Genomic DNA, 23,286 nt, shown 5'->3' on the forward strand with positions numbered 1-23,286 from the left:
CGAGTCTAGATTTGACTTGGATTCAACTCGAATAGTGCCTCATTACTCAACCTGATTCCACGATGGCTTATGCAGCTTCATGTCAAGGGCTAGGAGTAAATATCTCTTCGATCTTTGGTCGTTTACGTTATAACCTTGACTTTCAGCGACCTAAGATGTGATTTACCTCTTCCGCATTGTGAATGAAAGGCTTGGCGGTTATTGCACTTTTCCCACTGTCTATGCTAATCTCCTACTAATCGCTTACCTGTCGTTCCGAGACCTTCGGTTTAGGAAAGCCCCTCACCTCGGCAAGCAGGACGAAGCACAAATGTGTAAGAACATGCAGCTATGATTCACCACGAAGAAGAAACCACTGCCGTGTTGACCGACGTCCAGGTTACATCGGAATGTTGCTCCGACACACCCGGGCCGGAATCTCCGTCTCCCACTCGGCGTTGGCCAACATCAGCTGGCAGTCACCTTGCCATCCTGAAAGGGTTTGTTCACTGTCCGAAGGCACCCTTGTTCTGCTCCGTGGTCAACGGACCACCAAAAATGTTTGGCGGCGGTGGCTTGCTTGCGAAGTTGAACAATCCGCCTGCGGGAGGCTGGCCGGAAGGGCTTGGTGAGGTTGGCGGGTTTGCACCGAATAGGCCGCCTGAAGAAAACGCTCCTCCTCCAAACCCGCTAAACCCTTTGCTAAATGTCTTGCCTGGCTTGGTCGCGTTATCCGCTAGAGTCGATGACGGGGCCGCCTGGCCAAAGAGTCTCCGTGGCTGCGCCGTCTGACCACCGGGGGCCGTTGATGTAGCCGCAGTGGCACTGAAGAGCCCGCCCGCCTGCGTCGACTCGACTGCTGGTTTTAAGATGCTGGAATTGGCTGGTTGCTCTCCAGCTGGATCGCGAGGCACGGAGATCTTCTCACTCGGCTTCGATCCGCCGGTAGCTGCAGCAGGACCGTGGGATCCACTGACCTGCGGCAACCTAACTACTGGTTTTCTTGAGGGGTTGGCTTTGACCGGTTGTTCTCCAGTCGGATCGGAGAGCACGGAGACCTGCTCGATAGTTTTCAATCCGTTGGTAGCCTTACCACTGCCGGGCTCGTCGGAAGGTCTCAACGGAATACTCTTCTCAAATCCTTCTCCATCGTCACTGGGAGTCGCCTTTGAAGTGAGAGATGGGCCTATTCGGTTGTTTTAGTGTTCCACTCGCGTTGGCATAACGAAACAACTCGGCGACTTACTGGTGGTCTCCGACCCCACGTGTTCCGAGGTTTGTTTCTGTTGCCTTTTCGATCCTGGTCGAGTTGGAGGAGGAACTGCGGACGGTATCAGTATCAGTTTGCCATATTCCACGGGGACAGGCAATGGGCATCTGACTGACATTTCGCTACCGCTCTCGGCTTGTATCGCCGGCATTGCTCAAGCCCTTGCGTGAGCTGCTCAATTTCCTCCCGGAGCAAGGCCCGATTCTCGCGGGCCTCTTCGGACTCGGCAGCGAGCTCCGCCAGCTTGTTGTTGTCCATATCGTTCACCAGTCTCGCGGTGAAGATGCCGGGGAGTTCTTGGATCAGACAGCTCTCGATGGCGAGGTTGGTCAGGTTGTCCGTAAATGTTTGCAACGCCATCTATAAAAAAAACACCCCGACAAGTCAGCTTCCTATGGTCGCGTTTCCTGTATCTGGGGACAAAAAGGTCAAAAGGCTTACATCGTAGAGGGCCTGAGTCGTATCGACAATGTACTCGGGCCCGGCGTCATCGTTGCTTTCAGGGACGGGAACCGAAACCTGCATAAGCCGATCCTGGCCTTCTCCGCGGGCTGTGGCGCGCTGCTCTGCTCTCCTTTCCATGGCGGATCGGAAGTCTCCATCGTGCTGCATGGCGTATCCCTCCTTGAACGGCCGGAGCAGCTCCGTCAGCTTATGCGAAAGCACTTGCTCCCTCTCGTCGAAGAAATTGTCCACAAAAGTGGACAGGATAGCTTTCGTCGTGCTGTTCGAGTCGAACGGCCCGACGATATGCCCAAAGGCTTCGTCCACGAAGACCTTGACTTCCTCGGTGACCTTTTTGAGGTGTAGCTCGGCGAGATCCTGCCACGGCTCTACCTGCTTCCGGAACAAGTACATCGCCGTGTCTATGTTGCCGTACCCCGGGAGCTCCGTGCCCTGGTTTGCAGTCGCTTGATGCTCGATCTGCTCACATAGTTTTGCCCAGAAGACGGGCTCGGGGCGACGGAGACCGCGAGTGTAAGTCTCGAGAAACTGTTCGAGAGACGCGGATACCGGAGGCGGGCATGTGCTGCCTTGAGGGCGGTCGATGACCTCCTGGGCGGGCCCATGAACAACCAAGGTGTGACGGATAGCCCGGTGGAAGTTTCGGAGCTGGGACCGGAGCTTCCGGTCCGTCTCGTTGAAGCCGCCGAAGAACGGGTCGTTGTAGTGGCCTCGGATGCCTTGGCTGACCAGTTTCTGGTAGTCGTCGGCGATGTCAATGAGGTAGCCTTTCATGTCTTCGGGCGTTGTTCTAGGCTGCCCCAACCGGCTCAGCTCCAGTTTCCGTACCGACAACATGGTATGGATGTCGTCGAGGACCGACGGCAGGCTCTGCCTGATCTGGTCGTGAAGCATTTGACTCAGCTTCGCCCGAAGGGCAACGATGCCTCGGTTTGCCTTTGGGACCGAGGCCCAAGCATCCAGCTTGAGAAACTGCTCCTCGACCGCGTCGCGGGGACCGAGATCCTTTTCGTGGTCGGCCCGGTTGCGCACGACGTGCCAACCGACCCCCGGGCTGTGGAGGGTGTTGCGGCCCCGGAGAACCTGCAGCCACCCCGTCTCAACCGAAGAAGCCGGTTCAAGAAGATCCGGCTTCGTGAGGACCCGGAGAGTGCGTGTCTTGGTAGGGTCGTGCTTCAGGACCTCTTCGATGACGGCTTTGCTAACGACGCCCTCGTTGGCGGGGATGACTACAAGCACGACGCTGTTCGGATTCTCCATGTATCGTTCCACCAGCTCCTTGATGATGGCTTCGTCGTCGGCCCGTTGCGCCGCCGTTGCCTCGTCAGAACACCCCGGGAGGTCGACCAAGGTGAGCGGGTACATGTCATCGCCCTCGATCTCGAGACGGAGGACGTGCTTGGAGAAGCTGCGGCCGGTGTCGGGGAGTTCCATCTCCACCCTGGCCTCGGTGATGATCCGGTCGATCTCATCTTGGGTGAAGTCGGCGACCTGGAAATGGTCGGGCCTAGTGCTGCCTGCAAAATGAATGCTTGCGGTCACGCGTCGACGGCTGCCCGGGCGGAGAACCAGCTCCGTGGCGAACCGTGTACAGCCCTCCGCGTGGGCCGGAAAGTAGACATGGGAGATGGCTTCGAGCACGGACGACTTGCCGGACGATTGGTCTCCGACGACGATGATCTGGGGCGGGTCGACGATCTTGCCGACGCCCAAGGGAGACAACTTATCGACTGTGTCGAAGATGTTCTTGGTCTCGGCACTATGCAGCTCATTGAGAGCCGAAGAGTCGAGGGTGATGACAGTCATGGCTATGGTTAAGACACGGGATGCTGGAGTCAGAGGAGAGGGGGCTTCGTCTGTGATGTGATCAGATGGGAATGGTAAGTGATGTGTATTTGTAAAAAAGGGGTTCCAAAACCGCGCCCTCCAACCGGGCCAGAATCCAGATCCCCGCCCAACCTGCGTTGTCCATCATTGGTCGATGATAGGTGATGTGACGCGAGACAACGTTGCTGCGCCGCAGATTCCTGGCCGGGGCTTGCCCATGAAGGGATACCACAATCTGTCCCAAGGTACTCTGCACACCCACACTGAAACATGTCAGTCGTGTTGTTTGAAGCAGTGGTACGTGGCCGAAATCGTCAACGTAAGGATGGACCTGGCGAGAACCAGAAGAAGAAGAAGAAGCTGCCCGGCTCTAGGCGCAGGTACACGATGAAGTGAATGATGCCGGTAAACGTGATGGTGTCTATGGCCTTGTTTGGAAGGTCCATAACATGACTCGAGACACTCTCGACCCACTCACCTTACCTCTCTTGAACCAAGGAATCATTGCAGTTTTACCCGAAAACCAATGTTTTTTTATTTTCTGTTTGGGATAAACTATCTTGGCAATGTTCCTGGTAATTGACCTCTACCCTTGGCAAAAACCAGGTCTATAGGCACCTCAAGGGATAGTGCTTAAGAGCATGAACGATTTGAGCCTTAGTGACATGGGGAGTCTTACCTCAAGCAAGACATCCTACATTAAAGAACGTGGACAAGGCGGTCCCTCTTGAGGTCGCACAGGTACAAAAGAATAAGTATTCAAGAAAAGTCGGTAGGAAACACAGCATAAGTGCTATACCCAGCACTGAAAACAGTATATGATTTCTGTGGTAGTAAGACACGCAGAATCATGAAGGCTTCCAGGACCATAACCACCCTATTAACCAACCCTTTTGGGACAAGACATGCCACACCATACCAATCAAATCCGTCTTTGATCCAAGCCTGTATAGACACCAGACTAGGGGATGAGCAGTATCCCGCGGTGAGCTCAAGGATTACTCCGTAAGTAGTCTGGAGCGTGCTGGCTCGGCAGTAGTCTACCGAGGGAGTTTCTCACCGTGCCTGGCCGGGTAGCTTGAATCTTGATGCACCCATCCACGAAAGTAAACTACGTGAGCAGGTCCTGATAGATGGCCACGGTTCCTCCGGTATTTGACCGTGTCTGAGCCGTGCTGTCGTTTGGGGTCAGGGGTATCCGAGTGTAAGTGCGCCTGGTGTGGTACAAGCCCGAAACGGGAGGACAGATGTTGACAAAGAAAAATATTCCCGATATGTTACTGGTATAAAATAGCAAAAAAAAAAAAAAAAAAAAAAGAAAAAGAAAAAGAAAATTGAGAAAAGAGGTGAAGAAGGAGAACACAGAAGAACGCAATTCGCAGTTGGAAGAAAACTCAGACGCAAAGTTTCAGTTTGTTTCGTTATATTCTGTCATATCACATCGTCACCTGGATATTGTCATGATACGTTTCAACTCTTCTTTCTCACTCATACAGTATTCCACTAACAAAACTCCGCTTTCATTAGAATTAAATCCTCGGCGTCCCCCCTCCTACAACCCAGCAGCGAGCGTGTACCCCCCGTCGACGGCCAGGGTCTGCCCGTTCAGGTACTGGTTGCACGCAAAGTACAGCACCGTCGCCGCCATGTCCTCGTCCTTGCCCGGCCGGCCCGCGGGCACCTTGTCGGCGTACTTTTCCTTGGGGATCGCGCTCTTCTGCTGCTCGTCGGCAGACTCCTTCGTCGTCATCTCGCTGGGGAACACGCCCGGCGCGATGCTGTTGATCCGCACCTTGATTCCGTTGGACGCCACCTCCTCCGCCAGCATCCGGTTCACGTGGATCGTCGCCGCCTTGGACGCGTTGTACGAGAAGTGGTGCTGCGACTTCTTGATCATGCCGCTGATACTGCTGATGTTGATCACTGTCCCGCTCCACCCGCGCCGCTTCTCCGTCGACGCCTGCAGCAGCGGCAGGAAGCTCGCCGCCACGTAGAACACGGCCGCGACGTTGGTCCGGTACGTGTCGGTCCAGTCGTCAAAGTCCGCCGCCCCGCCGTCGAAGAGGCTGGCCTTCATATCCGCGGCACCCTCGCTCTCGACCTCAATGGAGGAGCTCGACACGCCCGCGTTGTTGACGAGCACGTCGAGGCACTCCTCGCGCGACTCGATCTCCTTCGTCAGCCGGTCGATGTCGGCCTTGCTCGTGACGTCGGCGACCAGCGGGATGATCTCTCCCGCGACGGCATCGCCGCCGTACGTCGACGCCGCGTTCTCGATCTTCTCCTTGTTGCGCGATGTGATGTAGACGCGAGCGCCGTTAGCAGCAAGGGCCTGTGTGGCCATCAGGCCGATGCCCGTGCCGCCGCCCGTGACGAGGGCGACCTTGCCGGTCAGGTCGAACAGGTGGCTGCGCGTGAAGAGGGCATTGCCCTCGGGGCCGGCCGTCTTCTGGTCTGTCGACATTGTGCGTGTGTATCTGTGGTTGGTGGGTGTGGAAGTAGACAAGAACGTTCTTCTGGTTGCGTGCGTGTTGTCAAATGTGCGGAAATTCTCAGTGGTGAGTGTATTGAACGTCCAAAGGCGCCATGATGTGTGCGGAGAGCACCACTTATACCCGCATCGCGCGGCGAGGCGCATGGCGTTAGGGGCCGATGATCTCATAACCGTCCGATGACGCCGAGTGCGTAGCTTGGGGGGTCCAATGGAACCCGGGGTGAGAGGCAAAAAAGGGTGTCCGAGTTTGTGCGGTTTCAATGTCGGTATCTGTGACGGTGTAATCTCATGTCACGGACGCATACGCTCAATATGTTTAAATTCCTGTCTAAATCCAATGGTGTGGAAATCTTTCTGGCCGGTCATCGGGATTTCATGCGTCAAATCGTGCAGGAAACGATCGATGATGATTAATGAAAAAATGAAAAAGAAATGAAAAAGAATAAGACCACCGCTGGCTCGGTCTAGACCCTCGCATAGGGAGACGAGCGCGGTTACGTATCCATGAGGTGAGTCGTGCATGGCGATACCGCATATGCACCCGGATGAGGTCAGTGAAGCCTCGCCATGACGACACACACACACTGCACTGTTCACTGTTTCCACCCCCCGGATGGAATGATCCGCTCTTGTGTTTTTGCTGCTGTACCGGGAGCCGGGAGCTGCGGGGTCAAAAGTGGGGCCGTTCTCCGCCCCCACCAGTTTGCTCCCGGCGTCGGTACGTACCGACCGCCGCCGTCCCCTCACCCACTGCAACCACAACGGACGGCATCGCCATTGGGAATAAGGGGACATCGCAGTTTTTGACTGGACTCGGAGATTCGGATACAATTGGGCGCAATTGGCAGAAACTTTCCGTGATCCGTCGCAGCTTGCTTGCACAAGTGTGAATCCGAAACCCCAATCCATCAGGTGGTATTTACTTATACAACAGAACTCATACATCCAGTCCTTCGACCATCCGCTCTCTGTTCACCACACTCCCCGATCCCATCTGCCACTTCACCGGACAGTAATGTGCTGGATGGCGCTCTTCCACTTCTGCTCGTCAGTCCTGCAGTCTCGTTAGCATTATCCTGTCAAACCCGCCAGCAAACAAACGTACTTGTCAAATCGCAGGATCCTGCCCAGCACAGGCACGAGCTGCTCCCGCAGCCGGTTGTCCTTCTGCTCCAGGAACTGCAGCAGGATCGTCTTGAGGTACATCGTGTCCGCCGCGCCGCCGCCCCCGGGCCCCGGCGATCCCGCCCCGTTGAGTCCCGATCGGGTTGAGTCCACCGAGCTGCGGCCCGATGTGACGCTGGCCCCGAGCTTGCCCTGCACCGTCTTGAGCTCCTTGCTGACCTTGTCGAACCGCTGCTTCGACTCCTCCAGCAGCCGCCGCAGGTCGGACTTCTGCTTCTCCGCCTCTCGCACCTGCTGCTCCGACGCATCAAGAGTCGACCGTAGGTCTGACACTGCCGACCGCATCGACTCCACCTCCGCCTCCGCCTTCTCCTCCACTGCCTCGAGCTCCTCGCGCCGCTTGCGCCACTCGCGCTCCTTGCCCTCCAACTCCTCCTTCTCCGCTGTTAGCGTCTTGATGTCGCGCTCCAGGTCGCGCATCTTCTGCCGCAGCTCCTCCGTCTCCCGCGTCTTGCGCCGCGCGAGCGTGCTCGACTCGTCCTCGATCCGGTCGCGCTCCTCGATCGCCGCCTCCATGCGCGCCCGCATCTCGCGCACCTTGCTGTCGGCCCGCTCGTCCACGTCCGCCAGCAGACCGCGCATCCGCTCCGCCTCGCGTGACCGCTCCGACAGGTGCTTTTGGATCTCGGCGAGCTCCTCCTCAAGCGATTCCGACTGAGACCGCGCCTCCTTCAGCTGTATCGTGAGTTCCCCCGTCCGATCACGCATACTGCCGAGCAGGCCCTGCGCGTTAGTGTACTGCTGCGTCTTGAGCTCCGCCTCCTGCTGCAGCAATTTCTTCTCCTTCTCGAGCTTCTCGACCTGTTCCTCAAGCTCCTTGACCCGGGGGCGCAGCTTGCTGGCCTCCTCCTGCACTTTTTGTAGTTCGCGCGCCGTCTTCTCCTCCTTGGCGCTGATCTCGACCTTTTCGGCCTCGGATCGACGCAGGTCGCGAGCTGACACCCGTTGCGAATCTTCGAGGCGGAGCCGGTTGTTCGTCTCGTTGGTCAGCTTCTCACGGAGCGACTTGATTTCCGTCTCGCGGTCCGTCGCCAGCCGCTGGACACGCGCCACGTCCGCCTTAAGATCCTTCTCCTTCTTCTCCAGGTTGCGCAGTTCCGTGTTCTTGGCTGCGAGCTCCTCCCGGGTCGTCTTGAGCGCCGCCGAGTCCTGACGCAGGCTCTTCATTTCGGGCTGTGCCTTCTGAAGCACCTCGCGCAGCTCCGTGAGGTCCTTGAATCTGCTCTGCGCCAGCTGCTGCGCCGCGCCGAGGTCCGATTGCAGCGTCGACGACTTGCTCTTGAGGTCTTCGTACTCACTCTGCAGGCTGTCCAACTCGCCCTGCAGCTTCTCGCTCGCTTTTGAGTCCTTGGCTGAGGATCCCAGCTCCTTCTCGAGCTCCTCAATGCGCGTCTGCAGCGCCTTCTTCTCGGCCTCGAGGTTCTTGATCTTCTCCTTGGCCACCACATGTTCCTGGCCAATCTCGGTGACTTCGTCACGCAGCGTCTCGATCTCCTCGCGGAGATCCTCCTCCGTCTTGCGCTGCTTCGTCAGCCGGTCGATTTGGGAGTCCTTCGTCGCGACCTCCTCCTTCAGGCGGGTGATCTCCGCCTCCAGCGCTTCCGTGTCAGACTCCTTTGTTTCGTCGGCCGCAGGAGGCGTGGCGGCACCAGCGGTTGTCGCCGGTGTAGCTGCTGCTGCTGCAGCTGCTGCGGCACCAGCCTTCTTCTTCTTCTTGTTGTTGTTCTTCTTGGCGTTCTTGCCTGTGCCAGCTGCAGGAGTTTCTGAAGGTGCTGGGGTTGTAGGGGTGGCTGGAGTGGCTGGAGGGGCTTCCCTGGCCTGCTTCTGCTCCTCCAATTGCTTGGTGAGCTCCTCGACGTTCTTCTCCTGCTGGGCCCTTGCCTTCTTAATGTTCGCAATTTGGTCGTTCAGCGTCTCCACCTTCTTTTCGATGTCAGACTTTGCAGTGAAAGCCTCAAAAGCGCGTGCCTTTTCCTTGTCTACCAGAGCATTGGATTCATTGAGCTTGGCTTGCACGTCCCTGGCGTCCTTCCTAGCGGACTCAAGTTCACCCTTGAGCTTAGCCTCTACTTCTTTGAGCTGCTTCTGAGACGTCTCCAGGCGCTCCGTGAGTGATTTGATCTCATTGTTACGTGCTTCAAGCTGTGTCTCGAGCGAAGTCTTCACAGCAGCCACGTCACGCAGTTCGCCAGCCTCCTTTGTCGCCTTTTCAAGGTTCTCTGTGAGGTCGGCGCTGGACTCCTGGGCAGAGGCAAGATCGGCTTTCAGGGAGTTGACTTCGGTCTTGAGTTTCTGAATCTCTTCTTCCTTGGCAGCCATTTCGGCCTCAAGCTTGGGGGCCTCCTCATCGTAGGAGAAGAAGTCGCCTCCAGACTCCTCGAACTTCTCCCCCTCGGGCTTCTCCTCATCGGGCTCCTGCGCCTTCTGCTTGGGCGAGAAAATGCCTAGCGCCTGCTGCAGGGGCGATTTGACGGCAGATGGGTCGGGGGACTTGACGGAGCCGTCCTCCTTGGTGTTTGTGGCGGCGTCGACCTGCTCCTTGGCCTCTTCCGTCTTTTCGGCGGCGGCCGGAACCGAAGACTGTGCCGCCGCCGCCGCCTTGAGCTCGTCGACATCTTTCTTGAACTTTTCAACGTCCTTCTCGGCCGCTTCAAACTTCTTCTTGTAGTCGTCCTTCTCGATCGAGACGCGCTTGTACTCGTCCATAATCATCTGCTCCTTTTGTTTCAAGGAGTTGAGGTACTCAACCAGCGCCTCAGGCTCGCGGATAGAGCCGACGCTGGTGTGCTCCTTAAGCACGCGCTCGAAGGGCTCGATGGATGTGGCGCGACCATGGGCAATTCGGTAGGATCGGAGGAGCTCTGCGACAAGTTAGCACTGTGGCCTCCTCTGGGAGCCCTTCTCCCTTTACAGAGAGATGGGATACGCACCAGGATATGTCTTCTCCAGCTTGTCCAGTTTCCGCAGCTTGGCGCGAACCTCGGGAGACAGCTCGGGGGCAGCAGGAGCGGGTGCAGCAGCGGCGCCGTCAGCCTCCTTCTCCTTCTCCTTGTCGCCATCTCCGTTCTGATTCTGGCCCTCGTCGGCCTTCTCCTTCGTCTTGTCGTCGTCCTTGTCCATAGCGTCGGCGGCGGGCTTCGGGGTCCCTACGCGGCTGGGTTCCTCGCTGTCGTCGAGGGCGAAGGCTGCTTCGAAGACGGCCGGGTCGGGGTTCGAGGGGCTACCGGCGGCGTCGTCCTTGGCTGCGTCGGCTGCGGCGCCCGCCTTCTTGGGCCGGGGCCGTCTTGCGGGCGACTGGTTGCTCCGCGAGGAGGTGGAATCGGAGCGGCGCGGGGTGGCGCCTCCCGGTTCGATCCTCTGTCGTGCCTGCTCCTGTCGAGCCTGTTCCTCGGCGATGGTCCGATCGATGGCGCCCTTGAGCCTCTGTTGAAAACCCATCATTGTTAGCGACGGCGGATAATGCAGAAGGAGGAGCAGAAGCAGCGCAGGCAGAGCAAGGGAAAAATACAGCGCCCAATGCCTAAGGTTTCGAACGGGCCTGCGAAGAGGGTTTGGGGCCAGAGACGAACCTGGAACATGTTGCCGATTTAGGAATGATGGGATTCCCCTGTGACCATGGATCGAATGGTGTAGTCAGTCTGGACTCTAAGGGCTGATAAAAAAAGGGTGGATCAAAAGAGCTATTCGCAGATGTGGATGCAGAGGATCCAAGGGAGCGGCATCATCGGTGGCGCAGACCTTTGACGAGAGGGAGGGTAGAAACGGACGCGACGTTTGTTCGTGGTGGTGTGTTGGTGGTGGTTTGGGAGGGACGGGATTGGAATTCTAGGGTCATCGTAGGTACAATTCACAGGTGTCCTCAGTCTGTAGCTGTTGCAGGCATTGCAAGGTACGTACCTTCTCACTGCCTGAGCGCTGGGGGAAGGCATTAGATGCCGGCGTTGCACAGATCCAGATATTTGTGGAAACCAAAGGACCTGTCCGCGTTAGCGTTCATGGTCGGTTCAGCCTCAGCACTAGCCACATCTGGCCCGGTACACGTGTGCCTATCGTTCTTGGATAGGTACGTACTCTTCCCTCACGATCCCCCTGGCGGCATCGTCTTGATGTATCACGTTGATGTACGTATGTCTTCATCATGACTAACTAACGTATGTAAGGGAAAAAATGTTGCTGTAGCTAGCCAGCGGGCCCACCAATGCGCCGCGAATCATCTTCACTTGCCGCCCTTGCCCTTGCGCTTCTTCGTCGCCGCCGCCGCAGGACCCGGACCTTGTCTGCCCGTAGCCTTCGCTCCGCCGTTCGAGTCCTCCACCCCGACCGCCGGGTCCGAGTCGTCACTATCCGACTCCTTGAACTCCTCGCCAGCGGGGACCCCGTCCCCGTTACCGTCGCCGCCGCCCCGCGACCCCAGGACCTCCTGCATAATGCGCTTGCCTTCGTCCATCTCGCCGTTGGCGGCCCCGCAGCCCATGCACTTCCATGTGCCGATCTCAGACAGCGTCTTGGTGCCCGGCGGGGCTTGGCCGTTGACGAGCCGGCAGTTGGCGCAGATGAGGGCGATCCTGTTCTTAGACGCCGTCTCGTCCTCGCCGAGAAGGAGGTCCATGATGCGGTCGTACCAGTGGGACGAGCCGGGGGTGCCGTCGGCCTGCGCAAAGTGCTGCGACTGGGACGGTGGAGGCGGCGGGTGGGCGTATGCGTTGGGCGCGAACTCTTCCGTCGGCTCGAGGCCGTTCGGAGTCTGCGGCGGGCGCTGTCCGGCTTGAATGCCGGGCGGGGCAGGCGAAGCTGGGCCGGGGAAGGGGCCGTCCCGTCGCTGGATGTTGGCGGTGGCCGGAGGGGGAATGTTCGTCCGGCCCCCGGCGGCGCTCTCGTTGTGTCTACCCCCATGTTGTTGCCTCTGCTGATGTTGCTGCTGCCTCTTCTCGTCGTCGGCGACGCTTTGCTTTCTGCCCTTGCCCTTGCCCTCGTTGCCGCCGTACTTCTCGAGGAGCTCCAACGTAGTGTCGTACCGGGTTGCCTCCTTGAGCTTCTGAATCGTCTTGGCGCGCTCGGCCTGCTGCTCCTTGAGGCGGGCAGACAGAGTGTCGATACGGTAGTTGAAAAAAGCATTTACAGTGGTTCTCGTAAGGTAAATACTGTGTAGTCATGGTCAGCGATGTGACGGGCGCAAAACGGGGCTCCGCAAGACAAGAAAGCCACGTACACGACCGGACCCCCAGCGACACCGGTCCATTCCCAGGCGCCCATGCTATTCATGCCGACGACGAGGAAAATGACAATGGAGTAAACGAGATAGGCGAAGGCAAGGTATAGAGACCAGAGCACTCTGATGCGACGGGAGGTGGCTCGCGCGCCATCGAGTCTGGCCTGGGTGTCGGTGATCTTTGCCGAGAGTGCGGAGAGCGTCTTCTCAAAAGAGGCAGGGGAGGAGTCGTTGGCCTGGGATGGTAAGTCAACACCATGCCGTCTTTTACGGCGGAAAGAGAAGTAAGTAGACGGCGGCAGAGGCGCGTAGACGTACCCTCCAGGGCCAGAAGGAGACCATGGCGACAGATGATATGAACACGTGCGGGCTTCAGAGCGGCATGGCCCACGTCGTCGGGACCGGCTCAGAGGAGAACAAACGGGAAAGAGGAGAAAAGAACGGATAGAAAGAAGGATTCGCCGGCAGGGGCAGTCGGTTCAATGGCGCAAATGTTGAATCTGAGATCAAACAAGCAAACGTCGTGGGAAAGAAATTGATCGCAAAGGAGCGGGCGGGATCGGGAGGAGGAGGATGAGGGAGGCTGGTGTGGCCCGGCAAAGGGGCGGGCGGCGGGAGCTTCTACCTAACGAAAAGAGAGGGAAGGGAAAAAAAATAGGGACTGGCCAGCTGTTACATATGACGCAGCGACGACGGTTCAACTGCGGGTGATGGTGACGGTAGGTACCTCTTGGTGAGCTTTTAGGGTCTCCCCGGGCGAAAAGCGGGGCAATGAGAGCTCTATCTGCGCTAACCCGGTCTGCTCTAGCGTGCTCTTCCCGCTGGAGCTCAGGGATAGCTGCGTTAGAAACCGTCCTAGGTAGGTAGGCAGGCAGCTAGCTCTTCACCGGCCCAGCTGGAGCTTCACCGGGACTTCAAGACGACAGAGGACGGCATTTTTACATAATCTCCCGTGGTTTACTCTTCACTATGTCACTCAAATGCTAGAGACATGTTTGGTTCAGGGAAACCCTTCGACCAGTGTCTCTGGGCTTATGATCGTCTTTCCTTAGGCATCCTAGGCACTATACACTTACACCATCATGGCCATGGCCGGGCAATAAATAACACGACCTCACCCCGTCGACCGATACATCGGCCCAGGAGCTCTGGAATGGAGAAACTAGTACAGCTGATTCAGCTGATATCGCGGGCTACCTTCTACTGAAACCTACCTTGGCCACCACTTCCATCACCTCTCTCGCTCACCATCCCTGCCAGCTTTCGTCCGCCTCAACCAGACTCCACGCCTCCGTCCGCATCTCCAAGCCCACCGCGCAAACCATTCTCCTCAGCACCTCGAGCATCTCGGGCGTACAAAACACCCGCGCCAGCGCCCCGTCGCTCAACCGCCCCAGCCTCTCCCTCACAAGCTGCACCGCGACAGCCTCCCCCTCCGCGGGCCTCCCCAGCGCCCCGGCCAGCGCCGCCTCAAAGTTCTCCCGCACCAGCCACCGAACGTCCTCCGCGACCGTCGCGAGCAGCTGCGTCCGGATCTCATCCGCGAACCGCGCTCGCTCGAACTCGAAGTTGTCGTGCACGCTCTGCATCACCATTGCCCGCACCTCCTCCCGCTGACGAAGCCGCGCCGCCTCGGGACTGCCCCACACGCCGTTGCGCATTCGCACGTCACCTTCCGTGTCGAGGCTTGGCTTCGATCCTGACCCCAACCCCGACGTCGCGGGGCTCGTCTCCATCTCGACAACCCGCAGCCGCGTGACAGTGCGGCTGCTGCTGCTGCTCTCCGGCGTACGGAAGGCCGACGGCGGCGACTCGGGATGGGGGTCGGGGGTTCGGGGCCGGCGGTAGGGGGTCGGCGTCGCGGGGCGCAAGGGGACGTGATCTGGCCTCTGGTTAACCCGATCTCGCGACAGCTCCGCGGCGATCCCGACGGGGTGGCGAGGGGCGAGGGGGCTGCGGCCGAGGGTGAAAGGCGGCATGGCCCCGCGCATTATACCTTGGCTCATGTCGAGGGAGAAAGGGTTGGTGTCGATGATGTCGGCGGGAATCTCCCGCTTAGGGCGGCGGTCGGTGACGGGCGCCGGAGGACGCTCCGTCGTGGGTTTCTTGGCATCTGGCATGTTCCTGGCTGGCGGCTATGAGTAGCTGGATGCGTGTAAGTGCGAATGATCATGTGTGATGGCATGCGAGGGTGGAATCTGCATCTGCCTAGGATGCTGCTATATAGCTCCCTCCGGCGTTGTTTGCTCCTGGCCGCGCTATGACTCTGGCGAAGTCGTCGTGGGACTCTACAGAAAAGTCCCCGCATGGTCATCATCTTGATGTGGAATGGGATGTGTAGTAGCAACAGAATCAGGATCCTCCAACAAGGCTCAATGAATCACTTGATTCGCAGTTCCAGCCCCAGCCCCAGCAGACGCCGCGTCGGGTCGCCCAGTCAAGAGTCGGTTTGCTCTTCCGACGCCACGTCAGGTTGACGGACGAATTCGCACACTCGAGCTGCAGGCCGTGGCTCGGCGGCGTTGGAGGTTTATCGCCCGTGTCAGCCAAGTTGCTGCACACCGACATGGAACCACGTCACAGAAATAAGTTTCACGACCCGCAAGATGCTTGGGAGATTGCACCCGTTCGGGGAGGCAAGCAGCCGGCCGCTACACCGTTGACTTGACTAAGAGAAAAACGCAAGTCGACGCATTCGGACGAACCGATGGGTTTTCCACAGACCACGACTTGAACGCCAACTCAACTCAAAACTGTGCAGTGCGTGATTAGTGCCAGCGCGAATCCCCCCTATTTATGATAGAGGATCAACCTCTCGGGTGCGGCTGCAGGGTCCTGTGCGTACGTTTGCTGCTCAGATTAACAGATCCTGCAGGCGAACCTGTCCGGACCACCATCCGGCGGGCGGAAGGGCGGCAGCGTCGTGGTGCATGCAGCGTTGCATGGAAGAGAAACATGCAGCGCGGGTTTCGTTCCGCGGCTGGGCGCCTGTTGTGGCATGGAGAATTGGGAAAGTGATTCGCCCGAGTATGCCAGTTTCTTGTCGCCGTCGAGGATCGGGGTTGACAGAGGCGGCCGGAAGCGCCGGGCAGGATTTCGCTGCGCTTCAAATGATATGGCCGAAGAAGAGGGTCCATGGACGGCGACTGACAGCTTCGGGACTTGAAAGACCTGACGGGAGATGCACAACAGGCCCGTCAAAGACGATGTCAGGATGCGCCCGTTGCTACTGAACATGCGCATCGGTCGAGAAACTCGAGGGCTTGGATCCACAGCCAAATGTTCTAAAAGCGGCAGGCATAGACGAGAGTTTGGCAGTGCAGATGGCCGGTTTGCTTCGTCTGGATTGTTGCTGTCATTTTGAGCAAAAGCTGTAAGTGAATTGTGATATTCGCGTCCTGTGTTTGTCGGGGGAGTTGGGTTGCAGTTTGGAGGAGTGCGAGCTTGTCGGCATGTGTGTAAGTGAGGAGAAGCAAGCGAAGCGAGCAGAGAGACAGAGAGACAGAGGGAGAGAGGGGAGGGGGGGGGAGCATGGACTCCGATGCAGGGAACAGGGCGCCCGGAGGCGGCGCGGAGAACCCGGGCGCACGCCGATCTCAGTGCTCGCCGTGGTGAGTGGGAGTGAGAGGCGGCATGGGAGGTACTCGGCAGGCGATTTCGCAGTATCCCGGGGGTGCATCAGGCGCGAGTAGATGCATCGCGATGTTGATGTTGTTTGAGTGAAACAAAGGATGTTGACGGCGTGTTGTGTTTTCTGTCTGTCTGTCTCTCTTGTGGCATCGCAACAAGACGGAAGAGGCATCCATCAACAGTGAGGTACGTACTGGGTGTGAGGGAGCAGTCAAATACGTGCTATTACCTAAGCGGAAAGGAGGAGATCCACTAAGGACTGTCGCCGAGAATAGTATCCACGGCCGGCCGGTACTCGGGGATTGAAAAGAGGAAGAACCGGATCCTCCGCAGGATACTCGAACCAAAAGCAAAGTAAGAGAAGATGACAATGAACACACGCCGGAAGAAAAAAGACAAAGAGAAAGAGAAAAAAGAGCTTGGGAAAAAATTGGAGAGTCACAAGTCCATATCTCCATCATGACCATGGACCGGAAATGGATCGTGAACACGGCCACTCGAAAATTCAGCAAGCGCACGGGAACAATCGGGAGTGGGCTCCTGCCTCGATCTTAGTGCTTTCTCCGACCTCCCCTTCCTCCTTCCTCAATCACCGGAACATTTCGACCATGAGGTACCTTTGCTACAGGTTACGCACCAACAAGTACTTCCCGCCTAGCTCTTCGCTCTCTCATTGGCTCCGGTCGGGGCCGGATCCACTCGCCGCTCGTTCGATTCCCCGGGCAGATGGCCTGTTGCCCATTTTCCCCTTTGCACGTTCGACACTGCAGCGGAATCAGACCACCTTGACTCGTTCTCGAACCAACACCCCCCCTCCCCAAACACACCTTGCCCTCGCCCTCGCCCTACGAATACGCCGACAGACTCTTCAACTAGAGAAAGACGAAAACAGCCTGCCGCCGAATTGCAATGCGTATTCTCGAGGCCTGACTGAGCACACAGCAGCAGGAACAGCAGCAACAGCAACCGCAACGCTCTGTCAGCTCCACCCATCGGCCACTCGGGTCGCTCTGCGCCCCCCTCCTAGGTGGAACTACTGTTTCCCGTGCCAGGGAAGTGAACTAACTCTCCCTTCTGTCTCTCTCGAGGCGAGGCTCGCGTGGGTGGGTGCGAGGGGGGAAGAGGACCCTGGAGATCTCGATCGCACTCTGCCCGCCCCTCCGGCTGTCAGTGTCACTGGCAACATGGCCAAAAGGCATCATCTGCAACGGTCATGATAAACAGGCTGTGAAAGGGAGACAGATGCTTCCAGCAGGGAAACAGCGCTGAAAGACCCCATCGCCAGCCCGACGACGACGTCAGCCTTCGTGTACACCACCCCAGAACAATGGCCATCATGCACGTAAGGAAACACCCTTACCTTAATCTTCCCTCTCTGGACATTTGCCCTGTCGAGTTTCCCATGATGGGCCCTCGACGGCCCCGTCCGCCAATCAAGCTATCCATCCTCAACACCCGAAGTTGGACGGCTTCGACGACATCTTGGTTTCAACCTTTGGTCTGGTGCCTCGGCGCAGATTGACAGGCTTGGGTGCCGTGCATCTCGACGTTGTCCATCCAGATTCACCATCCGCTGTCCATCGCACGAGACTCAAGACGAAGGATGCCCGTCTTTCAAGGTTATCAACCATGGTTTCCGAACAACCCTTAACAGACGAGCCGCGGCAGCCTGCTGGAGCGCACCATTGTCAGATCTCATGCTAGATGATGACGGCGTCCGCGCCAGAATCAGAAAACCGCCGTCCCAGCTCCTGGCAGATGATCGCGATGAAGGCGCTCGCCTCCGACGTTCCATGGCCTCATCGAACCGTTGGCTACCCGCAACTTAGTCAAGAATCAACAATGGGCCTCCTCGCCAGTCCCGCCAAGCTCCCGAGATGCCCCTCCATCGTTCTATTCTCTTTCCATCTCGTCGTGTCCCGTTCCGGGATTTGCACTAACACGCCCCTGACCCTGTTGCATGTACCCCCTGTCCTGTTCTGTCCTGGTTCGTCTCGCTCGGTTACTCTTTTTCTTTCCTTTTTATCTTTTTCTGTTTATTTCCGCCATCCTTCAGCCCAGTTCCGGCGCAGTTTCGTTTCGAGTGCACCACATACACGCATACACTTAATTCCTACAAAAACCTTCTCTGCATGGCATGGCCTGTGTCTGAGTGGCCGTCCACGTTGCCCCTGTGCCCTACATCTACCGCAGACTGCACATAAGTGCACAAGGTTCCTTAAGACGATATTCATCACCTCGCCTAGAAACACACAATACGAGGGAGAAAGACAGAAAACAGAGCGTGCCATCCCTTGCACCCGCATCCTTGCCAGGCACGCTGCACGTCGTCCGTATGGTCCGCTTGCTCTCTTCACTTCCCAGCGCCCAAGTCTCAAGACGGGCGTGGGATTCTCCTACTGCATGTGTCAAAGTGACTCCCCACAGCACATCTTATGTCAATCATCAGTCTTTCCCACCGTCGGATCCGTCCGCCCGCACCATATGCACCGATTTACACCAAACGTACTCACACCCCCCTGCGCCCCCGGCCTCGGGAGCCCTCGCCGTCGTTACTTTCCTCTCCGCTGTCACATTTTCCTCTGTCGACCACTCCGTGGCCCGCCTCTCTAGTCGTATGACGAGCCCGTCCATCGCCAGTTCGCTCGCCGTTCCAACCCGCGCCCGCCCTACTGCCACGCCCCCCTCCCCCTCCCACTGCCCACCCCTAACCAACCCGCATCCCGGCGGGAAGCTAGACCCCCCAGCTCGCGACCCAGGGGGGTGGGTGTGTACTGTAGCGTAGCGTGTTCTTGGCCGTTGCCTCTGTCCCTCTGCTGCTTGTCTAGTACAGAGTATATATCTTTGCTTTCCTGTCTGTCTCCCCACCAGTCCACACTTAAATCATCAGCCTCGATCAAGTAGCATCATACCTCCCTCTCGCCATTGGCACTTGGATACCCAACACATAACACATATCTCGACACAACCACCCCCTCTCTCTTCACCCACGGGTAACACCACTCACCGTCCCTTGCTTCTCAATCAACCTCGACTACTCCAGAACGGTCCATCGTCAGACCCCGTCCCACACCCCCAGTCGACCTGCCCCTTGCTGAACCCCACGATGGCTCAACAGCAATCTTTTGATTACTATCAAGTACCTCCGATGCCTCAGTCAATGGTATGTAACCTCTCTCTCTCCCTCTCTCTCTCTCTCTCTCCGACCGTCAATCACCCTTCCCGAGTTACACCAGCCCCTCTTACCCCAGGCGCACCTCCCCGACCACTCTCACAGAACTAGTCGACAACTTACTGACAAGCACTTCCAGAGTCCGCCCGAGCTCTCCCCGCTCTCTTTCTACGACACACAGGCCGACTTCAGCGCCGACTCGGCGCCATCTCGCGGCTCCCCCGTGTCCCCCGTCTTCCCGGCCGCCTCCTTCCAACTTCCCTCGGGCAACGACTGGCCTGCATACTTTGAGAAGCCCGCCCTGTCCCCGGACCTCGATGTGTTCTACGGCGAGGCTTTTGGCAGCCCCATGTCCTTCCTGTCGTCCCAGAACATCGCCCTCAGTCCCACAGCCAACCCGGCCGATCTCATGTCCGACGCCGTCGCCTTTGGTCGTGAGGGCATCAACGACACCCAGCCGCTCTTCCAGTCCGTAGATGTGTCCGCCCGCGCGCAACCACAGACCCAACACCAATCTCAACAGCAGCAGACAAAACCCTCGCATCCCGCGATGACAACATCCGCCCCCGTCTACCGCCCTCAACCCCAGCAACGATCCTCTTCAAGAACATCACCTCGCAATGACCTCAAGCGCAAGTCCTCGGCTTCCTCGGCTTCCTCCCGCTCCGCCTCCCCCGAGCCCCCCGCCCGCCGCACAAAACACTCGGAGCCCTCCAAGAACCCGCATAACATGATCGAGAAGCGCTACCGCGTCAACATCAACGAGAAGATTGTCGCCCTCCGCGACGCCGTCCCCTCGCTGCGCTGCGTCGTCCAGCAGACGGAGAACCCGCAAGCTGCAGCTGCCGCGGCCGAGAGTGATGAGCCCTTTGACGTCGTCGAGGAGCTCGGCGGCCTCATGCCCGCCCGCAAGCTCAACAAGGCCACCATCCTCAGCAAGGCTACCGAGTACATCACACATCTCGAGAAAAAGAACGACCAGCTGCAGAAGGAGAACCAGGACCTCCAGAAGAGGCTCGCCGAGGCCCAGCGCTGGCAGAGAACCCAGGCTGACGCCGGGTCCTTTTGGTCTTGAGTGTTTGTGCTGGAGGAAGAAAAAGAACTGTTTGAAAAACGCATCCTAGAGGTGTTTCGAGACGGCCTAGATCATTGCGCGGAAAGAGACATCCTTGGGTAGAGAAAATGGGGGTGAATCCCCAGGGAAGGCAAGCGGGCTGTTTACGACTTTTTTGTCTCGACTGTGGGCGTTGTTCATGGCGTCAAGGTTACCAGTCTCTTGTCTTACTTTTCCTCTCTTTTTCACAGGAGAAAGTACTTTGTATACCACAGGGATGAACGGGTTTCTATCATCATCAAAGAGGCCTTTTATGAGATATTGGGGCGATAGGGTCCATGAATGATCTGATGCCGTTTACTGTACTGTGATGAGGGATTCTGGCGGACTATTGGTCACCCCCATTTCCCCCTTTCATCGCTTTTCCCATCGGACGAATGCAGATGATGAAGACCTTGAATTGTTTGGATGAAAAAAAAGCAAAACACTTTTGGTCCCGTCTAATAAATACTTTAACCCTTTGTCTCTGTCTCATCCTGTGTAAATCGTGAATGGTGCATGTGGAACCGAACCATCGCCATGTCTAGAAGCCTGCTCCGACATCGGCCCGGCACCCACGAAACGCCTCTGTCCTTCAGAGCAAGCAGACCAATCCAAACCAATCAATCCCGCCCCAGGGACCCCGTCCGCCAAAGTCAGAAGCCGCCGTTCGCTCCGAAGCCTCTACCCGCCAGGGATCCGAACCCCATCTCCATCGCGAAGCGGAGCCGCAGACCGCGCTCGACCGCCTCTCGGCCGGGATCCTCGGCTCCGAGCGGCTCGCCAGCGACACCGCCGCGTGGAGCATCCGCCAAACCCCGGGTGGGGCCGCCGCCGACCGCCTCGTCGTCGTAGTCGTTGTCGTCGTCGTCACGATGACGGCGCGCGAGGTTGTGGACCTGGACCCGCCGGGCCGCCGTGGGCGCTGCTGCGGCGGCGGCGGCGTTCCGGGCGATGCCCACGCGGTTGCACGGCGCGATGACCATGGTCCCGCCCGACATGCTGTGAACGTACGTGTTCGTCGCGCCGACGGGGGCGACGTTGCGGGTGCTGCTGCTGACCGGGTAGTTGTTGACCCTGCGGGCGGACGGCGAGCGGCGGCGGGGGCCGGGTTGGTTGTGGACGTGGACGTTGACGTTGTTTGTGTTTGTGTTGCTGTTGCTGTGGCGCTGCGCCTCGAGGAGGCGCGAGGCGTCGAGGTTGTATTCGTCCTTAGCCTCCTCGGAGGTAACTGCCTCGATGAAGCCGGGGCTGCGGGTCGGGGTGAGTGAGTCGTATGTTACTGTCTTTTGTGTGATGTGTGTTTGGGTGTATATGGGTGAGAGAGAAAGAGGAAGAGAGATGGATGGAGATGGAGGGAGGGGCGGGTTGGTGCTTGGCTGGGATGGCGAGCTTGAGTGCAGGTTTGGAAGGATCCAAAAGAGGAGAGATGACAGGAGCACTTGTGGACTATTCCGGAGGAGGGAGTTGCTCACTCGTTCTTGAGATCTCTCGTGTATAGCTCGCAGTAGAGCTCATGGCTGCCGTCGGTGGTGGGACGCGTCATGATGGCGACCTTGAACGGCATCTTTGCGGTCGTTGTTTGTTGGATTTTGGTGGAAGTAAAAGGTTTTGGGGTTATTGGGCTTTGTTGAAGAAAAGAAGGCACTCTTGGCGAGACTCTGTTGCGTGTTAAGGGTAAAGAGAGATGTCAAGATGAATAGGTGCAAGCCTTGGGTTTGACTTATCGAAGACTGGAGTGGAAGATGAGAGGAGGAGAGGCAGATGAGACTCTAGGGGGCAAGGGTTTTTATACCGAACGCGGAGAGGATACCGAGATATTCACTCGAGGGTCCTTTAACGCAGGGCCAGAGGTGAGGTCGTCGTGAGAGCTTCCACCCACAGAATCGGAAGCGATTGGCGGAAACATCCCCGTCCTTCACGTGTTGGTGGCGATGAGCCATTCACCCAGCTAAGGAAGACGAGATGGCAGTCGGAAGATGGAGTCGCCAGTGAAACAGTTCCCCGTCGGCAGCAAAGGTAACCATGGCTCTTCTCTGCGCGAACCAGCGCAAAATCAACATCGTTTAGTAAGCGCAAATAGCTCCCAACCATCTCAACAGTATCCTCAACCTACCTCTATACCTTACTCGAGGCTCGAAGCTACCACCTGTTCCAAATCTCGCGAACCATGACAGGCCCGGCCCCGACGAACAACGCGTCCACCCTGAACGGCCCGACCTCCTCCATCCTCCCCCACCGCACGCCGGCACGCTCCCCGGCTCCCGTCCACTTCCGGTACACCCCCCACGCCGCCAGGGCAAGCGCTAGGACCGGGGACCACTGCAGCGCCCGCAGCATGCACCACGGCATCCACTGCGCCAGGATCAGCGACAGGAAGCAGGCGAGGCCGATGGTGAAGATGCGGAGGGGCCCGTTCACTGCCTGCCAGTTTTCGGGGTCCAAGACCAAGGCCCAGACGACGAGGCCAAGGATGAAGGCGATGGCCGGGAGGCTCGTCTCCAAGGTTGCGAGGTCGGGGAGCGTGGGGCTGGTTGAGAATGGGGTGAGGCCGGTGTAGAGGAGGAGGTAGAAGTGGAAGGCCATCAAAAAGATCATTTCGGCCAGGAAGAAGAGGATCATGGTGGGTTGTGTTAGGGTGTGTGTTAGGGTGTGTGTGGTCGGCCTGAAGAAGAATCCTGGTTTCTAGTCCAAGAACCTACTATCAGTTGAGGTCGACTTCTCACTTTTTAAATAAGCAAAAGCTAGATGCCTTAGAGGACCATGGTAAATACCATCTTTAGACTTTTAAACACATTGTTTTCCCTCTCTCTTTCCAACAAAGAAACTGTCCCGGCACAGCATCGAGACTCAAGGCCCACCACTGTGTTGAACTCGGGTTTGTCAAAGATCAAAGAGACTGTTGCAACCCGGCTTTAACCTTTTTCTTCTTCTAGTTTCCCTCTGTCTCTCTCGGTATACG

At 57.8% G+C, this 23,286-nt stretch overlaps 8 protein-coding genes across 8 annotated transcripts; 2 read left to right on the forward strand and 6 right to left on the reverse strand.

Annotated features, from left to right (window-relative positions):
• Positions 1–17: 17 nt before the first annotated feature.
• CDEST_14457 (Putative dynamin stalk domain, GTPase effector domain-containing protein) lies at positions 18–3,596 on the reverse strand. Its single transcript, XM_062930613.1, has 4 exons — positions 1,691–3,596; positions 1,366–1,609; positions 1,226–1,300; positions 18–1,165 (listed from the first exon to the last, which is right to left on the reverse strand). Exons 1-4 carry the CDS (start codon positions 3,518–3,520, stop codon positions 486–488), a joined length of 2,829 nt encoding a protein of 942 aa, XP_062786664.1. The 5' UTR covers positions 3,521–3,596; the 3' UTR covers positions 18–485.
• A 1,365-nt stretch (positions 3,597–4,961) lies between these two features.
• On the reverse strand, positions 4,962–6,775 carry CDEST_14458 (Putative short-chain dehydrogenase/reductase SDR, NAD(P)-binding domain superfamily). The gene has a single exon (XM_062930614.1). It carries the CDS (start codon positions 6,201–6,203, stop codon positions 5,094–5,096), a length of 1,110 nt encoding a protein of 369 aa, XP_062786665.1. The 5' UTR covers positions 6,204–6,775; the 3' UTR covers positions 4,962–5,093.
• Positions 6,776–6,778: 3 nt separating this feature from the next.
• On the reverse strand, positions 6,779–11,033 carry CDEST_14459 (Putative GRIP domain-containing protein). Its single transcript, XM_062930615.1, has 4 exons — positions 10,790–11,033; positions 10,151–10,643; positions 7,141–10,081; positions 6,779–7,089 (listed from the first exon to the last, which is right to left on the reverse strand). Exons 1-4 carry the CDS (start codon positions 10,796–10,798, stop codon positions 7,038–7,040), a joined length of 3,495 nt encoding a protein of 1,164 aa, XP_062786666.1. The 5' UTR covers positions 10,799–11,033; the 3' UTR covers positions 6,779–7,037.
• A 275-nt stretch (positions 11,034–11,308) lies between these two features.
• On the reverse strand, positions 11,309–13,110 carry CDEST_14460 (Putative Lunapark domain-containing protein). The gene is made up of 3 exons (XM_062930616.1): positions 12,748–13,110; positions 12,430–12,665; positions 11,309–12,361 (listed from the first exon to the last, which is right to left on the reverse strand). Exons 1-3 carry the CDS (start codon positions 12,769–12,771, stop codon positions 11,437–11,439), a joined length of 1,185 nt encoding a protein of 394 aa, XP_062786667.1. The 5' UTR covers positions 12,772–13,110; the 3' UTR covers positions 11,309–11,436.
• Positions 13,111–13,550: 440 nt separating this feature from the next.
• CDEST_14461 (uncharacterized protein) lies at positions 13,551–16,510 on the reverse strand. The gene is made up of 2 exons (XM_062930617.1): positions 15,275–16,510; positions 13,551–15,182 (listed from the first exon to the last, which is right to left on the reverse strand). Exon 2 carries the CDS (start codon positions 14,547–14,549, stop codon positions 13,674–13,676), a length of 876 nt encoding a protein of 291 aa, XP_062786668.1. The 5' UTR covers positions 14,550–15,182; positions 15,275–16,510; the 3' UTR covers positions 13,551–13,673.
• Positions 16,511–17,004: 494 nt separating this feature from the next.
• CDEST_14462 (uncharacterized protein) lies at positions 17,005–17,888 on the forward strand (the record flags this gene model as incomplete). The annotated part of the gene is made up of 2 exons (XM_062930618.1): positions 17,005–17,454; positions 17,498–17,888. The coding sequence occupies exons 1-2, from the start codon at positions 17,387–17,389 to the stop codon at positions 17,886–17,888; spliced, it is 459 nt and encodes a 152-aa protein (XP_062786669.1). The 5' UTR covers positions 17,005–17,386.
• A 1,277-nt stretch (positions 17,889–19,165) lies between these two features.
• CDEST_14463 (Putative myc-type, basic helix-loop-helix (bHLH) domain-containing protein) lies at positions 19,166–20,306 on the forward strand (the record flags this gene model as incomplete). Its single annotated transcript, XM_062930619.1, has 2 exons — positions 19,166–19,222; positions 19,371–20,306. 2 exons carry the CDS (start codon positions 19,166–19,168, stop codon positions 20,304–20,306), a joined length of 993 nt encoding a protein of 330 aa, XP_062786670.1.
• A 674-nt stretch (positions 20,307–20,980) lies between these two features.
• Positions 20,981–21,891, reverse strand: CDEST_14464 (uncharacterized protein; the record flags this gene model as incomplete). The annotated part of the gene is made up of 2 exons (XM_062930620.1): positions 20,981–21,575; positions 21,800–21,891. 2 exons carry the CDS (start codon positions 21,889–21,891, stop codon positions 20,981–20,983), a joined length of 687 nt encoding a protein of 228 aa, XP_062786671.1.
• Positions 21,892–23,286: the final 1,395 nt, after the last annotated feature.

This window comes from Colletotrichum destructivum, chromosome 10, assembly GCF_034447905.1.
Source record: "Colletotrichum destructivum chromosome 10, complete sequence".
Lineage (NCBI taxonomy): Eukaryota > Fungi > Ascomycota > Sordariomycetes > Glomerellales > Glomerellaceae > Colletotrichum > Colletotrichum destructivum.

What these genes read in the sequence shown, in the direction of transcription:
- CDEST_14457 (XM_062930613.1), bottom strand. Translation starts at nt 3,520, where the DNA reads ATGACTGTCATCACCCTCGACTCTTCGGCTCTCAATGAGCTGCATAGT. An exon ending in GCCGAGAGCGGTAGCGAAAT is followed by an intron (nt 1,301 to 1,365) that starts GTCAGTCAGATG and finishes TACCGTCCGCAG; the next exon opens with TTCCTCCTCCAACTCGACCA. An exon ending in CGTGGGGTCGGAGACCACCA is followed by an intron (nt 1,166 to 1,225) that starts GTAAGTCGCCGA and finishes ACAACCGAATAG; the next exon opens with GCCCATCTCTCACTTCAAAG.
- CDEST_14458 (XM_062930614.1), bottom strand. Translation starts at nt 6,203, where the DNA reads ATGAGATCATCGGCCCCTAACGCCATGCGCCTCGCCGCGCGATGCGGG.
- CDEST_14459 (XM_062930615.1), bottom strand. An exon ending in GCTGGAGAAGACATATCCTG is followed by an intron (nt 10,082 to 10,150) that starts GTGCGTATCCCA and finishes AACTTGTCGCAG; the next exon opens with AGCTCCTCCGATCCTACCGA. An exon ending in AGGATCCTGCGATTTGACAA is followed by an intron (nt 7,090 to 7,140) that starts GTACGTTTGTTT and finishes ACGAGACTGCAG; the next exon opens with GACTGACGAGCAGAAGTGGA.
- CDEST_14460 (XM_062930616.1), bottom strand. Translation starts at nt 12,771, where the DNA reads ATGGTCTCCTTCTGGCCCTGGAGG. An exon ending in TCTCCTTCTGGCCCTGGAGG is followed by an intron (nt 12,666 to 12,747) that starts GTACGTCTACGC and finishes TTACCATCCCAG; the next exon opens with GCCAACGACTCCTCCCCTGC. An exon ending in GTCGCTGGGGGTCCGGTCGT is followed by an intron (nt 12,362 to 12,429) that starts GTACGTGGCTTT and finishes ATGACTACACAG; the next exon opens with TATTTACCTTACGAGAACCA.
- CDEST_14461 (XM_062930617.1), bottom strand. Translation starts at nt 14,549, where the DNA reads ATGCCAGATGCCAAGAAACCCACGACGGAGCGTCCTCCGGCGCCCGTC.